This window comes from Dictyostelium purpureum (genome assembly GCF_000190715.1).
Source record: "Dictyostelium purpureum unplaced genomic scaffold DICPUscaffold_221, whole genome shotgun sequence".
Lineage (NCBI taxonomy): Eukaryota > Evosea > Eumycetozoa > Dictyosteliales > Dictyosteliaceae > Dictyostelium > Dictyostelium purpureum.
The window spans coordinates 12,643-30,135 of record NW_003519557.1 but is presented as its reverse complement, the minus strand read 5'-3'; the positions used below and the strand labels follow the sequence as shown (position 1 = coordinate 30,135).

The window sequence follows — 17,493 nt, the reverse complement described above, 5'->3', positions numbered from 1 at the left end:
TATTAATTGGTTTTTCTCTTTTTAACTATTTATTACTTAAAGATTACAATTTTCTCTTAGACTAAATATAAATATATTAAACAAAACAAAATTTGAATTAAAATGTATTATAATTATTAAAATAACATCTTTATTTTATTTAAATATTATTTTTAAAATTATTTACCATAACCTTTGATGATAATCTCTATTGATTTGGATATTATATTGTTTTGTAATTGTTGAATGGAAATTATATTTATACCAAACTGACAATCCGCCCAATTCTTTAATAAAACAATAACTAAACTATCGAGACCATACTGACTTAATTGGAATTCCATGTTGATTTTTGATTCTTCAATTGAAAGTAGTTCTGATATTTTATTTAAAAATTGAAATTTAATATTTTCATTTTTGTTAGAATTATTTGATTTGTTGATTATTTTAATAATATTTGTTTGATAGTCAAATTTAATAAGATTGGAGTTTGATTTTAGAGATACTATGTTTTCATAATTAAAATCAGATAAACAGTAGTTTGAATGATTGTTTTTATCTTGAATGAAGAGGTCTAGTGAACTTAAAATTAGTTGTGGTGAAATTAGTTTTAAAAAAAAACTTTCAAACATTGTTTCGATTGCATCATTTCTTGAAACAAATCCAGTTGATGATATTGCACCTAAATTTATTGATAGTGATGGTAGTCCAATTGATTTTCTATATTTTGATAACGAATCAATTGTATTACAGGCACTGACATAACAGCATTGTCTATGTGAACCAGTAATTGAAGCAGCAGATGATGCCATAATAAATTGTTTTAGTTTCCATGAACGTTTAATTGATTCATTGTGTAAATTGATTGCACCAATTGTTTTTGCGCCATGTGCAATATTTAAACCATTCAAATCGACATCTTGGATATCACCAATCTCATTTACAAATGCAAAGTGTATCACAGTATCGATATTTGTAATGTTTGAGTTTGATTCTAGATTGTTTAATACATTGTGAACTTTTTTACTATCTTCAATATCGATTTGATTAAAGTGGAAATTAATTGTGTTATCTTTTTGATGTTTAGTTTGATTGATTAAAAGTTCTAATTCCCATTTTAATGGTGATTTTGATAAAATTATAATATTATCGATTGATTTGTTTGAATATTTAACTAGCCATTTCATAATTTCTAATATAATACCTGTTTGACCTGTAACTAATATATTTTTACCGATATCTAATCTTGATGTATCATAGCTGCTTTTCATAATAATGGAGTTACTTTGTTTTTGTTCATTAAATACTTTTGATAACATATCTATATCATGATTAACAACGATTTTACCAATATGTTGTCCTAGATTTATATATTCGATTGCATCTTTAAACTGACCATTTGAAAATTCAATGATTGGAATTAGTTCTAATTTATTTGAGTTAAACAGTTTAACTACTTTTTTTAATATACTTTTATATAATGGTCCTGAAAATTCAACAAGCTCTACATTATTATATCCATAGTTGTATTTAAAGTGATTATTTGTCATATAATCATTTGGAGTTAAATGTGTAATTGAAAGGTCGACAATTCTACCACAAGTATTTAAACATTGGAAATTTGAATCCATATATTCAGATGAAAGTGTATTTAATATTAAATCTACACCTTGATGATCTAGGTCACATTGTAATTGTTTTAATTTGTTTTTAATTTGATGAACATAGTTTTTATTTCTTGATGAATAGATACCAGTAATAAATGAGCCATATTTATTGATCAAGTATTCTTCTTTATCTTTTGAGCCCACTGTTAAAAATATATAACCTTTGTGTTGTTTACACTTTAATAGCTCTAGTGCTGATAGACCAACACCACCTGCTGCTGAGTGAATTAAAATAGTTTGATCTGTTTTTAAATTTCCGATATTGTATATACTGTGTAATGTGGTAACATAAATAGTAGGAATGGATGCAGCTTGTATAAATGAGATATTTGATGGCTTGTAATGAACATAGTTATAGTCCATTATAATATGTGATCCATTGGTTTTTCGAGCAGCCCCAAGCACTTCATCACCAATTTTAAATTTCTTTACATCACTACCACATCTAGTAATAATACCACTAAAGTCATTTCCAATATTTGGCATTTGATATAATCCATTTTCAACTTCTTCTTTTTTGCCATATTTGAGATCAAAATAGTTTTTTATTTGACCAATATACATTAAATAATCTTTATAGTTGATACCGGTACCTTTTATTTGAACTTCAATTTCATTTGGTTTTAATTCTTGTTTTTTAGTTTTTAATTTATATTCCAAATTAGGATCAAACTGAATCATTAAATTATCTTTATTATTTTCAAATGAGTTAGATATAAATGATTGTTTAATTTTAGTTTGTTTTTTGTATCTTTCATAATATACTGTGTTGTTTTTAATTGAAAATTCTCTTTGAATATTTGATGTTGAATTTATTAGAATATCGGTAAGTGATAATATATTTTGATTTTGTATTGATGTATTATCGAAATCTAATGAATATAGATCTAATTGTGGGAATTCTGCAAAATATTTCGCTGCTCCATTGATTGATGATGATAAGTAGTTGTTTGATGTTGAGTTTAATAGTATTAAAACATGTTTAAAAAAGCTTTCAATTTCAAATTGAAGTAACATTTGATTTATTTGAATGTATTCAAGTGTTATTTCTTTATAATTACTGATATCTAATGGATCAATTGCTTTCATAAAGATTATTAATGTTTTACTTTGTCTAATGGAGTCGATTGATTTTACAGCCCAATTGTTAAGTTCATTAAAGTTGTCAATTTGAATCATTTTTGAACTTAATAATTGATTTGATTTGAACGATTCGTTGATTTGTGTGCAATATCTACTATTTCCAAATAATATTATATTATCATGTAATGTAAATTGTTTCATTGTTTCTACATTTGATAATACCATTTCATTTATGTTTTGTTTTCTTGTTTGAATTAAAATTATTGCATTTGGATTTCCAGATATTGTGGTATCTTTATAGTTGCAATCATTAAGTAATTTGAACCAGCTTTCTGGTTTCATACAGCTTCTATCTTTTCTGATGGCAATATCTTCTGATGATGGCCACCATTGTGAGAATACACCGAATATGGAGTCTAGATATAATGATTTGTATGGGGGTTCAACAAAAATAATTTGACCATTTGGTGTTAAAATATTGTGAATTTCATTTAAAATGATTTTAAGTTGTTTTACCACATGTAATACATTTGACATTACAACCATATCGTAATAAGATGCTTTTAATTCTTGTTCTTTTAATGGTTTGTCTAAATCTACAGTACGATAGATTATATTGACACCTTTAATGTTTGAAAGTTTTTCTTTAATGTCTGAAAAAAATGATGCTGAAATATCGCTCCATGTGAATTCTATATCAATATTTGATGTAGGGTGATCATTTAGAAGTTTGTTAATTTTATCTAAAATTAAAATTGATAACGATCCCACACCACCTCCAAATTCTATGATCCTGAAAACAATTGGTTCATTAATAATTGGTTTGATTGATTCTGAAACAATTTCACTTAGTAAATTATTTGCTGGTCTTACAAAATTTGACCTTTGATAAAATTGATCTAATAATCCATGTTCATATAATGTTTGAGGGGTGTCAATGTTTGGATCGTCATCCTCTAATGGGAATATTAGTTTTGCCATCACTGTGGTTGTTTTTTCTAAAAGTTTCATTATAATACTTTTATCACTATTGCCATTAGGGAATTGATTTAATTGTTTATTGATACCTAGGTTATTATATTTTTTTAAAAGATCGAAAATAAAGATAAATAAATTTTCATTTATGTTAGATTTGTGGTAGAGTTGTTTGAATTGATTGTAGTCTATTGTTGATAATGATTCTCTGTTGATAGTTGGACGTCTTTGATTAATTTGATAATAAAATAATGATAATAAATGTTCATTTGATACTATTTGTTGATAAATTTCATCTAACCCCAATTCTTCTAATTGGCACATGTTTTTGAATGATTGTGGTTTATTAATGGTAGAGTCTTTTGATTGTTGAATTGGTAGATAGATTTCATTGGATGGTGGTGGTGAAATTAAGGTATTATCAATGATTGGTGTAAGTGATGTACACATTACACTTGTGATTTCAATTAATAATGTACCATCATTTAACATTATTTTAATGGATCCCGAGTATGAGTATAAATTGACCCTTGTTTTCATTTCAGAATATACATATATTTCAGAATGTTGTTGATCAGTTGGTGATGGTATGTTTGATGAGTAATATTTTAATCCTTCAATTTTATCTAATACAATTTGGCACTGATGGTTGATAAAACTTATCATTCCGTGTAAACATGTATCAAGAATTGCAGCATTAAAGAATGATTTCATTGTATCGTTGTTAAGTAAATGATTAAATTCATTTTGATTTTGAATTTCATTTAATGATACAATCGTTAATGAACAGTTATCACCTACATAGCAATCTTTGACACCTTGGAATAAACCTTTGTATGTTAATCCGGTTTTGATTTTAATTGATTCATAAAGCTCTGATTTTGATAGTTTGGTAAAGTTACAACTATTTCTTATTTCATCGATATTAATTCGGTCTATTTCGTTACCATGTTTGAATAAACTAAAATTACCAGTTGAACATAATACCCATTGATTTGATGTTGTATCTTTGAAGTGTGATTTGACATTGTATTCATTTTTTGAAAGTGTATTTACTATTGTTTGTAGACATTGATTAGTATCATCTTGTAAAACTAATGGTGTTTTAAATTCAATTGAGCTGATTGTAATATCTTGATTTGGATAAATGTTGAATAAATTAATGATGTATCCACACCCTGGGAAGTAGTATTTACCTTTAACTTGATGTCCTTTTAGCCATTGGAATGGTTGTTTTTTAGTGTCTATATAGGTTTGATAAAGTTTAATTGATAAATCATTTGTAAAACCAAGATGTTGAATTGCAGGTCCTTCTTTTTTAATCTTTTCATATGTTGAATTTTGTTTGTAATAAATTTTATCATCCCATTGATATAATGGCAGTTTGTTTAATGCTTTATGAATATAATTGTTGTTGTTTTGTTGATTTAACTGTGATTTGAAATTTATATTATATGAGTTGTTTACATAAAGTGATGAAATTGTGTTTAAGAATTCATTGTAATCATTTTTCTTTTTGTGAAGTGGTGAATGAATAGTAATTTTTTCTCCATTTTTAAAATATGGTGATTGTGTTGATTTCATTTGATTTAAATGGAATAATAATGTTGAATGTGGTGCAATTTCAATAAATGTGACTTCATTTCCAAGTTCATTTTCCTCAATATATTTATATATGTTTGAAATGGTTTGAGTGAATCTTACTGGTTGTAAAACATTTTCGAATACATATTCTGAATTGAATGGTGTTGTTTCGTGGTTAAATAGGTTGGTTGTGACTGTTGAAAATGTTGGTGTTGTTGATTGTTTTGATAAAATGTTCATTGAACATATTTCATCTTTAATAACTAATTGGCTAGATGAATGGAGTGAGGATAATGTTCCTAGCATTACAAAAAATATATTTTTTGATTTTAAATCATCTACAATTTGATTAATTAAATGTTCTTGACCAGATACTACAATTGAAGATTGTGAGTTGTAGCATGCAATTTTCACTGTTGGGTATTTTGATGAATAGTTTGAAAGATATTCTTCAGCACTTATATTTACAGATAACATTCTACCAGTACCAGTTGTTTTATTTTGAGCAATGGATCTATGGTATACTAAATAACATAATGTTTCAAAGTCAATCATACCAGAGCAATATGATGCTGAAATTTCACCAAGAGAATGACCAACGATTATATCTGCTTTGATACCCCAGTGTTTATATAGTTCATATAATGATACTTGAATCATAATATTTGATGGTTGGGCAATTGTATGAGCGTGTATTGATTTCAAATCTTTATCATTGATTGATCTTAGTTTTTTTAAAACAGAGTACCCATAATATTTGTATAATTCACTGTCGAATTTATCAACCCATTGTTTGAAAATTGCCTCATTTTCATATAGTCCAAATGCCATTTGATTAAATTGTGATCCTTGACCACAAAATACAAATACAGTAAATGGAGTGATATTATTAATTGAAATGTTTGAAATTGTGTTTGTATTGGATGTTTTGATTTCATTTTTTGAATCTTTAAATTCTTCCCAATTACTTGCAATAAGAACTGATCTCGAAACGAGTGATGTTGATTTATATTGGGTTTGATCATTTACAAATTCATTAAAATTTAAAGTGTCTGATTGATCCATAATAATTTGTATGTATTTATCAAGTGATGTTTGTGAGTTTGATGAGAATGGTATTAAATACTTTTTGTTAATATTAATTTCATTTTGAACAGTATCTTGATTATATTCCGATAAAATAATACAACAATTTGATCCTGTAATTATTTTTAAATAAAAAAATTTTAGTATACTTTTTTTTTTTTTAATATTTTAAAAATAATAAAATATTTACCAGTTATACCAAAGTTATTAATTGCCATAACTGTTTTTTTGTTATTATTGTAAAATGGTGTTGGTTCAGTAACAACTTTTAGACGCCACTTATCGAATTTGATAGCTGGGTTTGGTGATTTAAAGTTGATATTTTGAACAAATGATTGTTTTTTATACATTAAACAACATTTGATTAAAGATATTATACCTGATGATGCTTCACAATGACCGATATTTGATTTAATAGAACCAATTAAAACTTGTTTGTTTGTATCTTTAAAGACTCTTGAAATACCTTCTAGTTCTATTGGATCTCCAGTTAATGTACCAGTACCGTGACATTCAAAATAGTCAATATCCGATGCATTGATTTGACCATTGGTAGATTCGATTGCAGATTTAATATTTTCATATTGCGATGATTTCGATGGTGAATAAAAGTTTGATTTATCATAGTTACCATCTACATTTGAACTTGCCCCATTGATAACACAATAAATGTTATTACCATCTTTTATTGCTTGATCTAAACTCTTCAATACAACAACTCCGACACATTCAGAACGTACAAAGCCATCTGCATCCGATGAGAATGTGTGACACTTACCAGTTGGACTTAACATTGATAAATGAGAAAATGATTTTGATAAATTTGGGTCTAATATTAAAAAAAAATTAAATAAATATTAGTTTAATTTTACAGTTCTTTATAAAAACTTTTTATTTAAACTTCTATACATACCAAGTATTAGATTAACACCACCTACAATAGATACATCAGATTGACCGTATTTGATAGATTTGTAACCAAGATTAATTGCATTTAATGATGAACTACATGCGGTATCGATGGTGAGTGATTCACCACGAAAATCAAAGCAGTATGATACTCTATTTGCTTGTGAATGTGATGTTGCTCCAAAAATATTATTTTGAGTTTCAAAAGGAGATTTATTGGAATTATCATAGTCCACAGTAGATGAACCAATGAACGTACTCGTATTTGAGCCTCGTAATGTCAATGGATCAATACCACTATCTTCCAATGCTTCCCATGTACACTTTAACAGTAATCTTTGTTGTGGATCGATTGTATTGACATGTTCATCACTTGGATTGATTCCAAAGAAAATTGGATCAAAAGACTTCCATTCATCAAGTGGAATAAGACCAGCATATTTACAAGCGATATCACCCGCGATACTATAGTTGTCAGACCACCTTTCAGATGTTTCTACAATACCATCGAAACCATTTACCAAGCTATCCCAAAGTTGATTTGAGTTTGAAATTGATTTAGTTAAACTACCACTTGGTGCTCTGAAACCTATACCAATAACTGCAACATTGCACTTATCTTCTACTAAATTATTTTTTTGATGCATTTTTATAACTTCTATAACAAATAAAGAAAATTAAAAATATTTTTTATATTTTCCTTATTGCAAAAAAAACAATTCATTTTTATTATTATTAATTACAAGGTTAAGTTAATATCATTATTATCAATTATTAATTATTAATTATTAAGTATGTTTTATGAATCATTTATGTACTCGCGAGAATTTTAATTTACAAAGATCGATTTACATTCTTTCCCCCCATTAAAGATTTATTAATCACAGAGGAAAATATTTTTACTCATCAATTACCCTATTACTATATATGTAAAACTTATCTTCTATTCATAAAATTGTTACATAATTATATTTTTATTGTTTTTTTTTTTATGTTTCATCTTCACTTTCATTTTCATATTTATTTTTGCTGCATATGTAAAAAATATAATATTTAAAAAATAGAAAAAAAATTAAAAAAAATAAAATTTGTGAAAATAAAAAATTTAATTTTTTTTTTTTATTTTTTATTTTGGTAACCCATAAGTTGAATTTTTAAACATCATAGAGTGTTGGACGATATTTATAAAAAATGACCTTTTTTTTTTTAAATTGTTTTAAATTTAAAAATAATAAAAAAATAATAATGAGTTTAAATTGAATTTATTTATTTTTATTTTTTTAAATTATTAAAATAAAAGATGAGAATAATATAGCAATTAAAATTATATTGATATTATTAAAGATTGAATTTGAATATGAAATATCTGGATTGTAGTTTGGATCATAATAAGAGGAATCATATGGAATTTTAACATAGCTTAATTGTGGATTGATTGCTGTTAAAATGTTTTTATTAATTTTGGTCGAGTAGCCCTCTAAATTACGGTTTCTTTTAGTGTATGTAAAGGCTTCAGTTTTGTTTGTCATTAAATCAAATAAAATACCATCACCATTATCTGTAGAGTTATAAAGATAAACATAACGTGAGTTGAGACCTGTAACCAAATCATTACTATAACTGTAATCTTTTTCAAAAATTACACTGGCTACATTGGTTTCCATATTATATAATGTAAGTTTAGTTGTCATCAAACCTTCATAGAGTACAATATAGTTCTTATATGCTGAAATAAAGCTATTTCCATGGGCAAAAGGTTTGGCATCAATATTATATAGTTTGGTTTCATTTGTTAAAACATTCAATGTAAATACTTGTGTTGGGAGGGTTTTAACAAAATAAACCATTTTTTCATTTATATCATAATATAAATCAACAATTGAGTCAAATTCGGCTGAAAATCCAGCTTTAAAACTATAACTGTTTATTTTTTTTTTAAAAAAAATCAAATAATTAGTGTTTCATTTTTTCATTTAGGGTTAACAATAAAAATTTAATTTACCTTGTATCATTTAATAAATTATATATGAATATACCTTGATTTCCCTTTTCTCTAGATGCTAAAATAAAAATATCTAAAGTATCATCGTAATATTTATTTATACAAAAATATTCACCATATTTAAATTTACTTAATAATGGAGTTGAGATTCTTTTAAAACCATCTTTATCAGAATAAGTTGCAAAATCTAATAAATATTCACTTTTTAATAAAACTAAAAAAAAAAAAATTTTAATATTTAAAGTTATAAATTAAAAAATAATTTTTTTTTTTTATAAAATTACCTGTTGTTGAATTTAAAATAATCCATGGATGATAGTTTGTTGTAAACTCATAATTTCCTACAGTAACCACATCATAGTTGTATTTTTCATTTAGGTTCTGATATGTATATGCCATTGTATAAGATTCTTCATTATAATTGATTTGGTAATCGAAAAATCTTGAAATTGGTTTCGAGTTTTTTTGACTTTCGTCAATACTACCAAAGGCATCGAAACCACTGCTTTTGTAGATACAAGAAATAAAAATTACAAATAAAATGAATATAGTTTTCATTATATTTATTATAAAAAATTTTTAGATTGAAAAAATAATAATAAAAAAAAAAAAAAAAAGATATTGTTAAAAAAAATTTTGTGAGGAAAAAAAAAAAAAAATATACACCAATTCAAAAAATGGGTTGGTATTTATTTCCATTATTAATCTCCCATTATATCTTAAATTCGACCCCTTTGTAATTTTTTTTTTTAAATGTGAAGAGGAGTTTTTTATAAAAAAATTAAAAAATGTGAAAAAAGTTGAGTATTTTTTTTTTGATTTTCAAAAAGTGGAGACACTCACGCAATATTAGTGTTTAATTTTAATTTATTTTATCACCAAAAAAAAAAAAAAAATATCTATTTTTTAAAAAAAAAAACTATTTTATTTAATTTTTTTTTTTTTGATTGGGGCAAGAATGATTTGGTTATTATAATCAATTTATTGATATTATCTTTAATTGGTATTTCTAAAAAGAAAAGCATCAATGATCATTATTTTAAAAAAACTATCAAATTTAAAAAAAAAAAAAAAAAAAAATCTATTCAAATAAATATTTATAATTACATTATTATTTTTTTAAAGTAAATTAAATTTATTTTGAAATTTAAATAAATGCAAATTTAAAAAAAAAAGAAATTGATTTTATTTAAAAAAAAACAATAGAAAGTTCAAAGATATTCTCTAATTTTTAATAATGACCAATTTAAACCACCAGTTATTTTTATAGTAGAAAATGATTCGATTATTTAAAGTAGATTTTAATTGGGTAAAATAAAATTTAAAATAAAAATTTAAGAATCACAAATCTTTGCAGAAAAAGATATCATTTTTAAAGCGACAAATAAAAGTATACATATTACATATAAACAAATGGATTTTGTTTATTTTATTTTTAATTTCTTTGAATAATTAAAATTTATTTTTTTATAATTTATTTTTTATATGTTTTTTTTTGATATAAATAGAAAAGAAATTTTGATTATTTTTTAAATTAAATACCACTTTTATTAAATATGTTTTATATAATTTTATCTCTTTTTGTTTTATTTGTTTCATGTTATGGTGCAGAGTCCTCTGCTACCATTAACAATTACTATTACAAGTTGTCATATAGAAACATTCAATGTATCACCGTCCCATGTCCACAATATGAAGTTCAAAAAATAAATACCAATAATGGTGCAATAGTTGTTGAAAATATAGGTAATATTATTTTATTTTTTATATAATTTTTTATATAATTTTTACTTATTTAAAAATTAAATTATAGTTTTCCCAAATGGTTTAGAACAAAATTTCTTAACTTTATCAGAAGCTGATACTGTTATTTTCTATGGTTCTTTAATTGCAAATAGAAATGGATATAACATGAATGATTTTAAAGTTGTCAAAGCTTATAAACGTTTACCACAACCAAATGTATCCACTTCAACTGACAAGTATTATATGATTGGTGATAATGGAGTTAGATGTATCACCACACCATGTTTTTCAATAGATGCAGCTTTATTGAATACTGCCACTTCAACAGCAGTTCAAGATATATATGAACCTTATTCTACCAATGTTAATCTTTTTGATGGTAGTTGGTTATCAGCTAAACTATTCAATGATGAAACACAAAGATATATTGGTTTGGGTTCAATCGACTCTACTGGAAAAATTGTTCTTTCATCAGTTTATGTTCGTTTACCAGATCCATCGAAACCATGCCCATCCTTTCCTCTTCTTAAATGTGCTGATGGTTTTACTACTGTCTATGAAAGGGACTTAAACAGATGTCTTACCAACCCAACCTGTACCACCCAATCCGGTGCATGTGCTTTATATGTTCCAACATGTCCAACTGGCTACAGATTAGCATCATATCCAGGTGGTAACTTTGGATGTCCAGTTTACAATTGTGACTCTATTTATATCTCTGAAACATATTAAAACTTTTATTTATATATTTATTTATTTATTTATTTATTTTTAATTTAAATAAATCATTATTTTAATTTTAAAAATCAATTTACACAATACATAGGTTAATATAACAATAAAAATAAACTATAAATTGAGGAATTTGTTTTGGAAATAATTAAAAAATCATTTATATTTATATTTACAATACTCCTTTTATAAGGAGTGGATATTTATTTTACTTTTTTTTTTTTTTACAATCAAAAAAATATTGTATTACCAATTTAAATTATTAGTTTTTTTAACTGTTGGGGCACTTTTATTTGTTGCTGAAAATACCCTTTGGCTGGCTCTACTGGATGAAGTAGTGACGGGTCTGGTATTTGTTGAGGACCTTCCACCTCTGGTAGAGGCAGCAGTCTTTCCAAATCTACCACCTCTTGTTGCTGTTGCTGTCGTATTTGTGTTTCTATAGCTATTATTGTTATTATTATTATTTTGATTGTTGCTAGATGTTGATGGTGTAGTTTTACCTTTTGCTAAAGAGCAATCAGTATTAGTACATTGAAAGCAATGAAATGGTTTTTGTTTATCTGGAAATGGGGGTTTATTCCTGCACTTTGGGCAAATGGTATAGGTATAATCTTTTTCTTGATTATATACCGTTACTACTTGATAAGAACAAAGTGGGCATAATTTTGGTGAGGTTCTATTAAAAAGTGGATCAGTTTCTGTTAGTGCACCAATCTCTCCTTTAACTGGCAAGTCAAAACTATCCTTACAGGTTGGACAACTTAAAATTCTCTTTGGAGTTTCTTGATTACGATCAGATTTAAAATCCATTTTATTATTACATTTACCGCATAAAACAAGTTGGGGCTTTTCAATATGGAAGTTTGTTCTTTGTTCGGCCAATTGATAAAATTGTGTAAAGGATCTATCAAAGCAATCTGTATTTTGAAAAGCTATTTCAAAGAGCTCTTTATATCTTTCAATAGTTGTACGTAATACCTCCTCTTTTTGCTTACGACCTTTACTAATTTCATTTACATCCGATTCGATTTGAGCTCTGAGTTCTGGTTTTGAAAATTGAAAACCCATTAATTCATAGCTTGCAACCAAAGAGATACCCAATTTAGTTGGTTCGAATTGACTCTCTTGATTTTTTATTACATATCCTCTATCTTGAATGGTTTGAATGTGGGTGGCCATTGTTGCATCTGTACCAATTTTGTTTTTATCCATAGCAGATAAAAGTTCAGATTCGGTAAGGAAATGTGGTGGCTGTGTAGTACCATTATATAATTCAATTCTCTTTACTTGAAATCTTTCACCTTTCCTATACTTGGGAATTGTTTTGTTTGATCTTTTATCATAGGGGTAAACTTCTAAATAGCCCCACTCTTTTACCATAACACCAGTTTCTACAAATTGTTCGCCTTCAATTTCAATGGTTACACTAGTATTTCCCAATACAGATTCTGTGGAGCAACATGCTAAAAATCTACGAGTAATAAACTCGTATACTTTCTTTGATCTATCTGGGAGAGTACTTGGACAAGCAGCAGTTGGGTGGATTGGTGGATGGGAGTTATCATTATTTGTACCAGATCTAGGATATTTAAACTCACCATTGTTTAAACGTTGCGCATATTGACCCCATTGAGGATGACTACCTTGAATACCAATCAAACCTCTAAAATCCGTTCCTTGTTGAAATGTATCTGTTTCTGTTCTTGGATAACTGATTAGACCTTTATTGTAAAGATCCTCTGCAATCGCCATGGTATCACTTGAGGAAATTCTTAATTTTTTTGATGCTTGCTTTTGGAGTTCTATAGTTGTAAGTGGAAGTGGTCTATATTTTGAATCGTTTGTGTTAATATCGACAACTACTGCTTGAGGATTATCTAAACATTTTTCATATAATATGTATGCAGTTGAATAGTCAAATAAACGTTTTCTTTTCCACGAGAAAACAACCTCGCTTGGTCCTTGTTGTTTTTGTTTAGTTTTCTTGCCGCCAATAGTATCATCGCTTAAATCCATACTGTCATCATTGTTTGTTTCAATTCTTCGATTATCATAAACATTAACTGTCCAAAAATCCTCTCTTACAAAATTCGTTTTTCTAAAATATCTTTCTACTACAAAACCTAAAGTAGGAAATTGACAAGGACCATATGAAATAATACTCTTTTGTTGTTGTTGCTGTGTGGGTTGGGGTTGGTCGAGTTGAAATTTTTTTAAATATAAAGTTTGAAATCTTGTGAATGCAGCACCCAATCTTAAATCTATTTCAATTCTAGTGTCTACTGCAATGGAGTCTTTTTCATTTGGTTCTTTTAAATTTGCGATTGCTCTATTAACTTCTCTTGGAATAATGGCAGAAAATATTGCTCTATAAACCTTGAACCTTTTTTTTGCACTATTACATACTTGCAATACCTCAAACGCTATATTTTCACCTTCTCTATCACAATCTAACCATAATATTAATACATCGCATTTTTTTATTTCGGTTTCTAGTTGTTGTTTGATATTCAATTTGTCGTGTGAAACAATCTTTCTAATAGGTACCTCAAACAATTTTATAGGCTCGCATGAGTTCCATGGTTTATATCTCTCGTCTACATCGGTTTCCATTAAATGACCAGTCACTGAGGTAAATATCATTTCTGCACCTTTTTGATTTAAAATATCTAAATGAAAATCCCAAATTTTATTATATTGAGATTTACCTTCTCTCTAATTAAAGTTAGTATGTATTAATTTAATAAATTATATTTTAAATGTTTTAATTTAAAGTTATTAGTTACCATTCTACATTTTTTATTTGATAAAATTTGAGCAATCTCTTTTGCTGCTGATGGTTTTTCTGCAACATTTAAGATTTTCATTTTATTTTATTGTCATTAATTTATTTTAACAGTTATATAAATATATAAACAATTTGTTGAAGTTTTTATTTGCAAATAAAAACTAAAAAATAAAAAAAATAAAAAAAGAAAAAAAATGAATTTAAAAAAAAAAAAATAAAAAAAAAAAAATTAAATTAAAAAAATTTTTATTTTTACCTAGAATAAAAATAAAACTAAGAAAGATACTGCTTGATATCCAAAAATAATATTTATAATTTAAAACACCTTTTTAGTTTATTTTAAATTAATATTTATTTAATTTATTCATAACCAAAAGTTAATAAATCTTCAAATACTTTTAAGGTATCGAATTCAAAACCACACTCAATAACCAAATTTGTAAATTCTTCAAATTTATCTTTAATATCTTGTTCTAAATCTTTATCATTTTTTGATAAACTGTTTGTAATAAAAATAAAAATAAATAAATTAGTATATGCTAATGAATTTAAATTGAATTGAATTTTTTTTTACTTACACTTTTAAAAAAACCAAAATCATCATTTTCCAATGATTTCTCTTTAATGATGGTATTTGTTTATCAAATTTGAATGTGTCTAGTAACATAATAACTTTATCTTTTCCTGTTGTTCGTTTGAAATTTAATTGTTCTAATACGCTTGGGTATCTAAAAATAGATTGAAGTTATATTAGTATTTAGTTATTATTATTATTACAGATATTATTATTTACATTAAATTTAGTTGAGTGTGTAATGATGATTTAATATCCATATTTTGTTCTAAAATATATTCATAATTTACTTGATTTGTTTTAATAAAGATATTGGTATGCTTGGTAATAAATTGGCTGAGAGCTGAGTAAATTGAATGATAGTTTGAAGGTTTATATAAATCTTGATATTTTTTAGTACTTAATGAACTTGGTCTAAATAATGAAAACTCGTCATCCGATGACTCTGCTGTAATGTCACTTTTACTTTCTAAATCCTCATCGTTCTCCTCATCTTCAGAGTCTGAATCTATTTCGCCTGGGTTTTCTTCTTCAAATTCGTCTTGATCTGAAAAATCCTCATTATCAATGCTACTATCTCCATCATCATCGCTAGTATCTTTAATTTTATTTACAAGTGGTATATTATTTGGATCAATAATTTTAATTTTCTTTTTTTCTACTTTAGTGTCTGTTGTTATATTATGGTTAATTGTTGTTGTTGTTGCTGTTGTTGTTGGTGATGGTGCTGCTTTTATTTCAGTTTCTTTAATTTCCTTTTTTTTATCTGCTGCTGAAGTGTTGTTATTATTATCATAGTTATTACTAAATGTTGATGTATCATCATTATTACCAAATACCGAACTTGGTGGTTGTAAACTTGCATTTTCATTCTCTGTAATTTTCAATGATTTTCTTTAATGAGAATTGGTATATTAATATTGGAAATATAGTTGTATTAAATAGTTTAAAAATAATTTCAAAGAATACATACTCGAATGAATTAAAAACTTTATCTGCATCTTTATTCTTATTAGCATCGGCATTATTGGATGGGGTAGTAGGTTGTTTTGATGTACCATTAACCTTTCTTAAATATACTGCAGTTGAATCTAAAGTTGATTCAAAAAGTTTAGATTTAATTAAACAATCTGATGAACAAAACATTGATAACTCCTCTACATTGTAAACTTTTTGTTCTTTAATGGAAATTTTGTATTTTTGATTTAATATTTTTTTGCTATCTATTGATTTACCACAACATGGATACCCACATTTAAGTGAAGTCGATCTCTCAACAACAATATCTTTAAAATGGCTGTCTTGAAGATAATTATACTATATTAAAAACATAAAATCATATTAATAATCTATTTAATAAATAGAGTCTGTAATATGAAAGATTGTAGTATGATACATACATAATGATTTTTTAATTGGTCTTCTGTGGTCTCATTTTCGATTAAAAACATTTGAGAATCAAATGTTAATTTATCAAAATAAACTTTTTCTTTTATTGTTTTTTTTAAAATTTCAGATTTACTGACTACTTGTGGTTTATTTTTGATTACACTATTACCATGCTCATCTTTTTTTATTTCGATAGTATCATTGCTACTGTTACTTTCTTTTATTTTTAAACCTGTTATTTTATTATTTAAATTATCTATATCATTTGATTTGTCTATATCACTTTTTAAACCTGTTGTTGCCGTTGCTGATGTTGATTTATTCGATGTAATTGTATTTGGGTTGGCTGGTGGTCTTTTTTTAATTACTTTTTTTATAACTCTGATTTTTGGTTTTTCTATTGTTGGTGGTGTTTGTAATGTATTTTCCATTTATAATATTTTATATTTTTATATTTCTTTTTGAATACCAATAAAAAAAATAAATAAAAAAATAAAAAAAGAAAATTAATAAATAAAAAAAAGAAAAATGAAAAAATTTAAAAAAAAATAAAAAATAAAAAATGAAAAAAAAAAAACAAAAAAATAATTTTTTTTTACAAATATATTAAAATTATTTATTATCAATTTTAATGTTTTGTTCTGTTTTTTTTTTTATTGGTATTCAAAAGAATTTTTTTTTTTTTTTTTGATATTTATAAATACATTTTTATTTATATGACTTTTTCCTATAATACAAAATTAATTAATTATTATTTTTTTTTTTTTTTTTTTTTAAAAAGTTGATTTTAATTTTTGAACTTTATCTTTAAAATTTTCAACATTCTTGATATAGTCTTTACGTAATTTTTTGCAACAATATAGTATGGTTACTGATGATGGAATTGAGTCGGTATTTAATTGAGGAAAATCGAAACAATGGAAAGTAAGCTCTGTAATATTGGATGGGATTACATTTGGATTCAATGGTTGGGAAT

General features: G+C 25.5%; 5 protein-coding genes across 5 annotated transcripts; 1 reads left to right on the top strand and 4 right to left on the bottom strand.

Annotated features, from left to right (window-relative positions):
• Nucleotides 1–158: 158 nt before the first annotated feature.
• Nucleotides 159–7,930, bottom strand: DICPUDRAFT_154925 (uncharacterized protein; the record flags this gene model as incomplete). Its single annotated transcript, XM_003290359.1, has 3 exons — nt 159–6,487; nt 6,565–7,203; nt 7,288–7,930. 3 exons carry the CDS (start codon nt 7,928–7,930, stop codon nt 159–161), a joined length of 7,611 nt encoding a protein of 2,536 aa, XP_003290407.1.
• Nucleotides 7,931–8,563: 633 nt separating this feature from the next.
• DICPUDRAFT_81141 (uncharacterized protein) lies at nt 8,564–9,843 on the bottom strand (the record flags this gene model as incomplete). Its single annotated transcript, XM_003290358.1, has 3 exons — nt 8,564–9,203; nt 9,286–9,499; nt 9,570–9,843. 3 exons carry the CDS (start codon nt 9,841–9,843, stop codon nt 8,564–8,566), a joined length of 1,128 nt encoding a protein of 375 aa, XP_003290406.1.
• Nucleotides 9,844–10,841: 998 nt separating this feature from the next.
• DICPUDRAFT_154923 (uncharacterized protein) lies at nt 10,842–11,763 on the top strand (the record flags this gene model as incomplete). Its single annotated transcript, XM_003290371.1, has 2 exons — nt 10,842–11,031; nt 11,099–11,763. 2 exons carry the CDS (start codon nt 10,842–10,844, stop codon nt 11,761–11,763), a joined length of 855 nt encoding a protein of 284 aa, XP_003290419.1.
• A 246-nt stretch (nt 11,764–12,009) lies between these two features.
• DICPUDRAFT_37309 (uncharacterized protein) lies at nt 12,010–14,633 on the bottom strand (the record flags this gene model as incomplete). Its single annotated transcript, XM_003290357.1, has 3 exons — nt 12,010–13,727; nt 13,785–14,481; nt 14,553–14,633. The coding sequence occupies 3 exons, from the start codon at nt 14,631–14,633 to the stop codon at nt 12,010–12,012; spliced, it is 2,496 nt and encodes an 831-aa protein (XP_003290405.1).
• A 281-nt stretch (nt 14,634–14,914) lies between these two features.
• On the bottom strand, nt 14,915–16,948 carry DICPUDRAFT_37287 (uncharacterized protein; the record flags this gene model as incomplete). Its single annotated transcript, XM_003290356.1, has 6 exons — nt 14,915–15,053; nt 15,133–15,282; nt 15,348–15,897; nt 15,961–16,022; nt 16,102–16,445; nt 16,529–16,948. The coding sequence occupies 6 exons, from the start codon at nt 16,946–16,948 to the stop codon at nt 14,915–14,917; spliced, it is 1,665 nt and encodes a 554-aa protein (XP_003290404.1).
• Between the last annotated feature and the right edge of the window lie 545 nt (nt 16,949–17,493).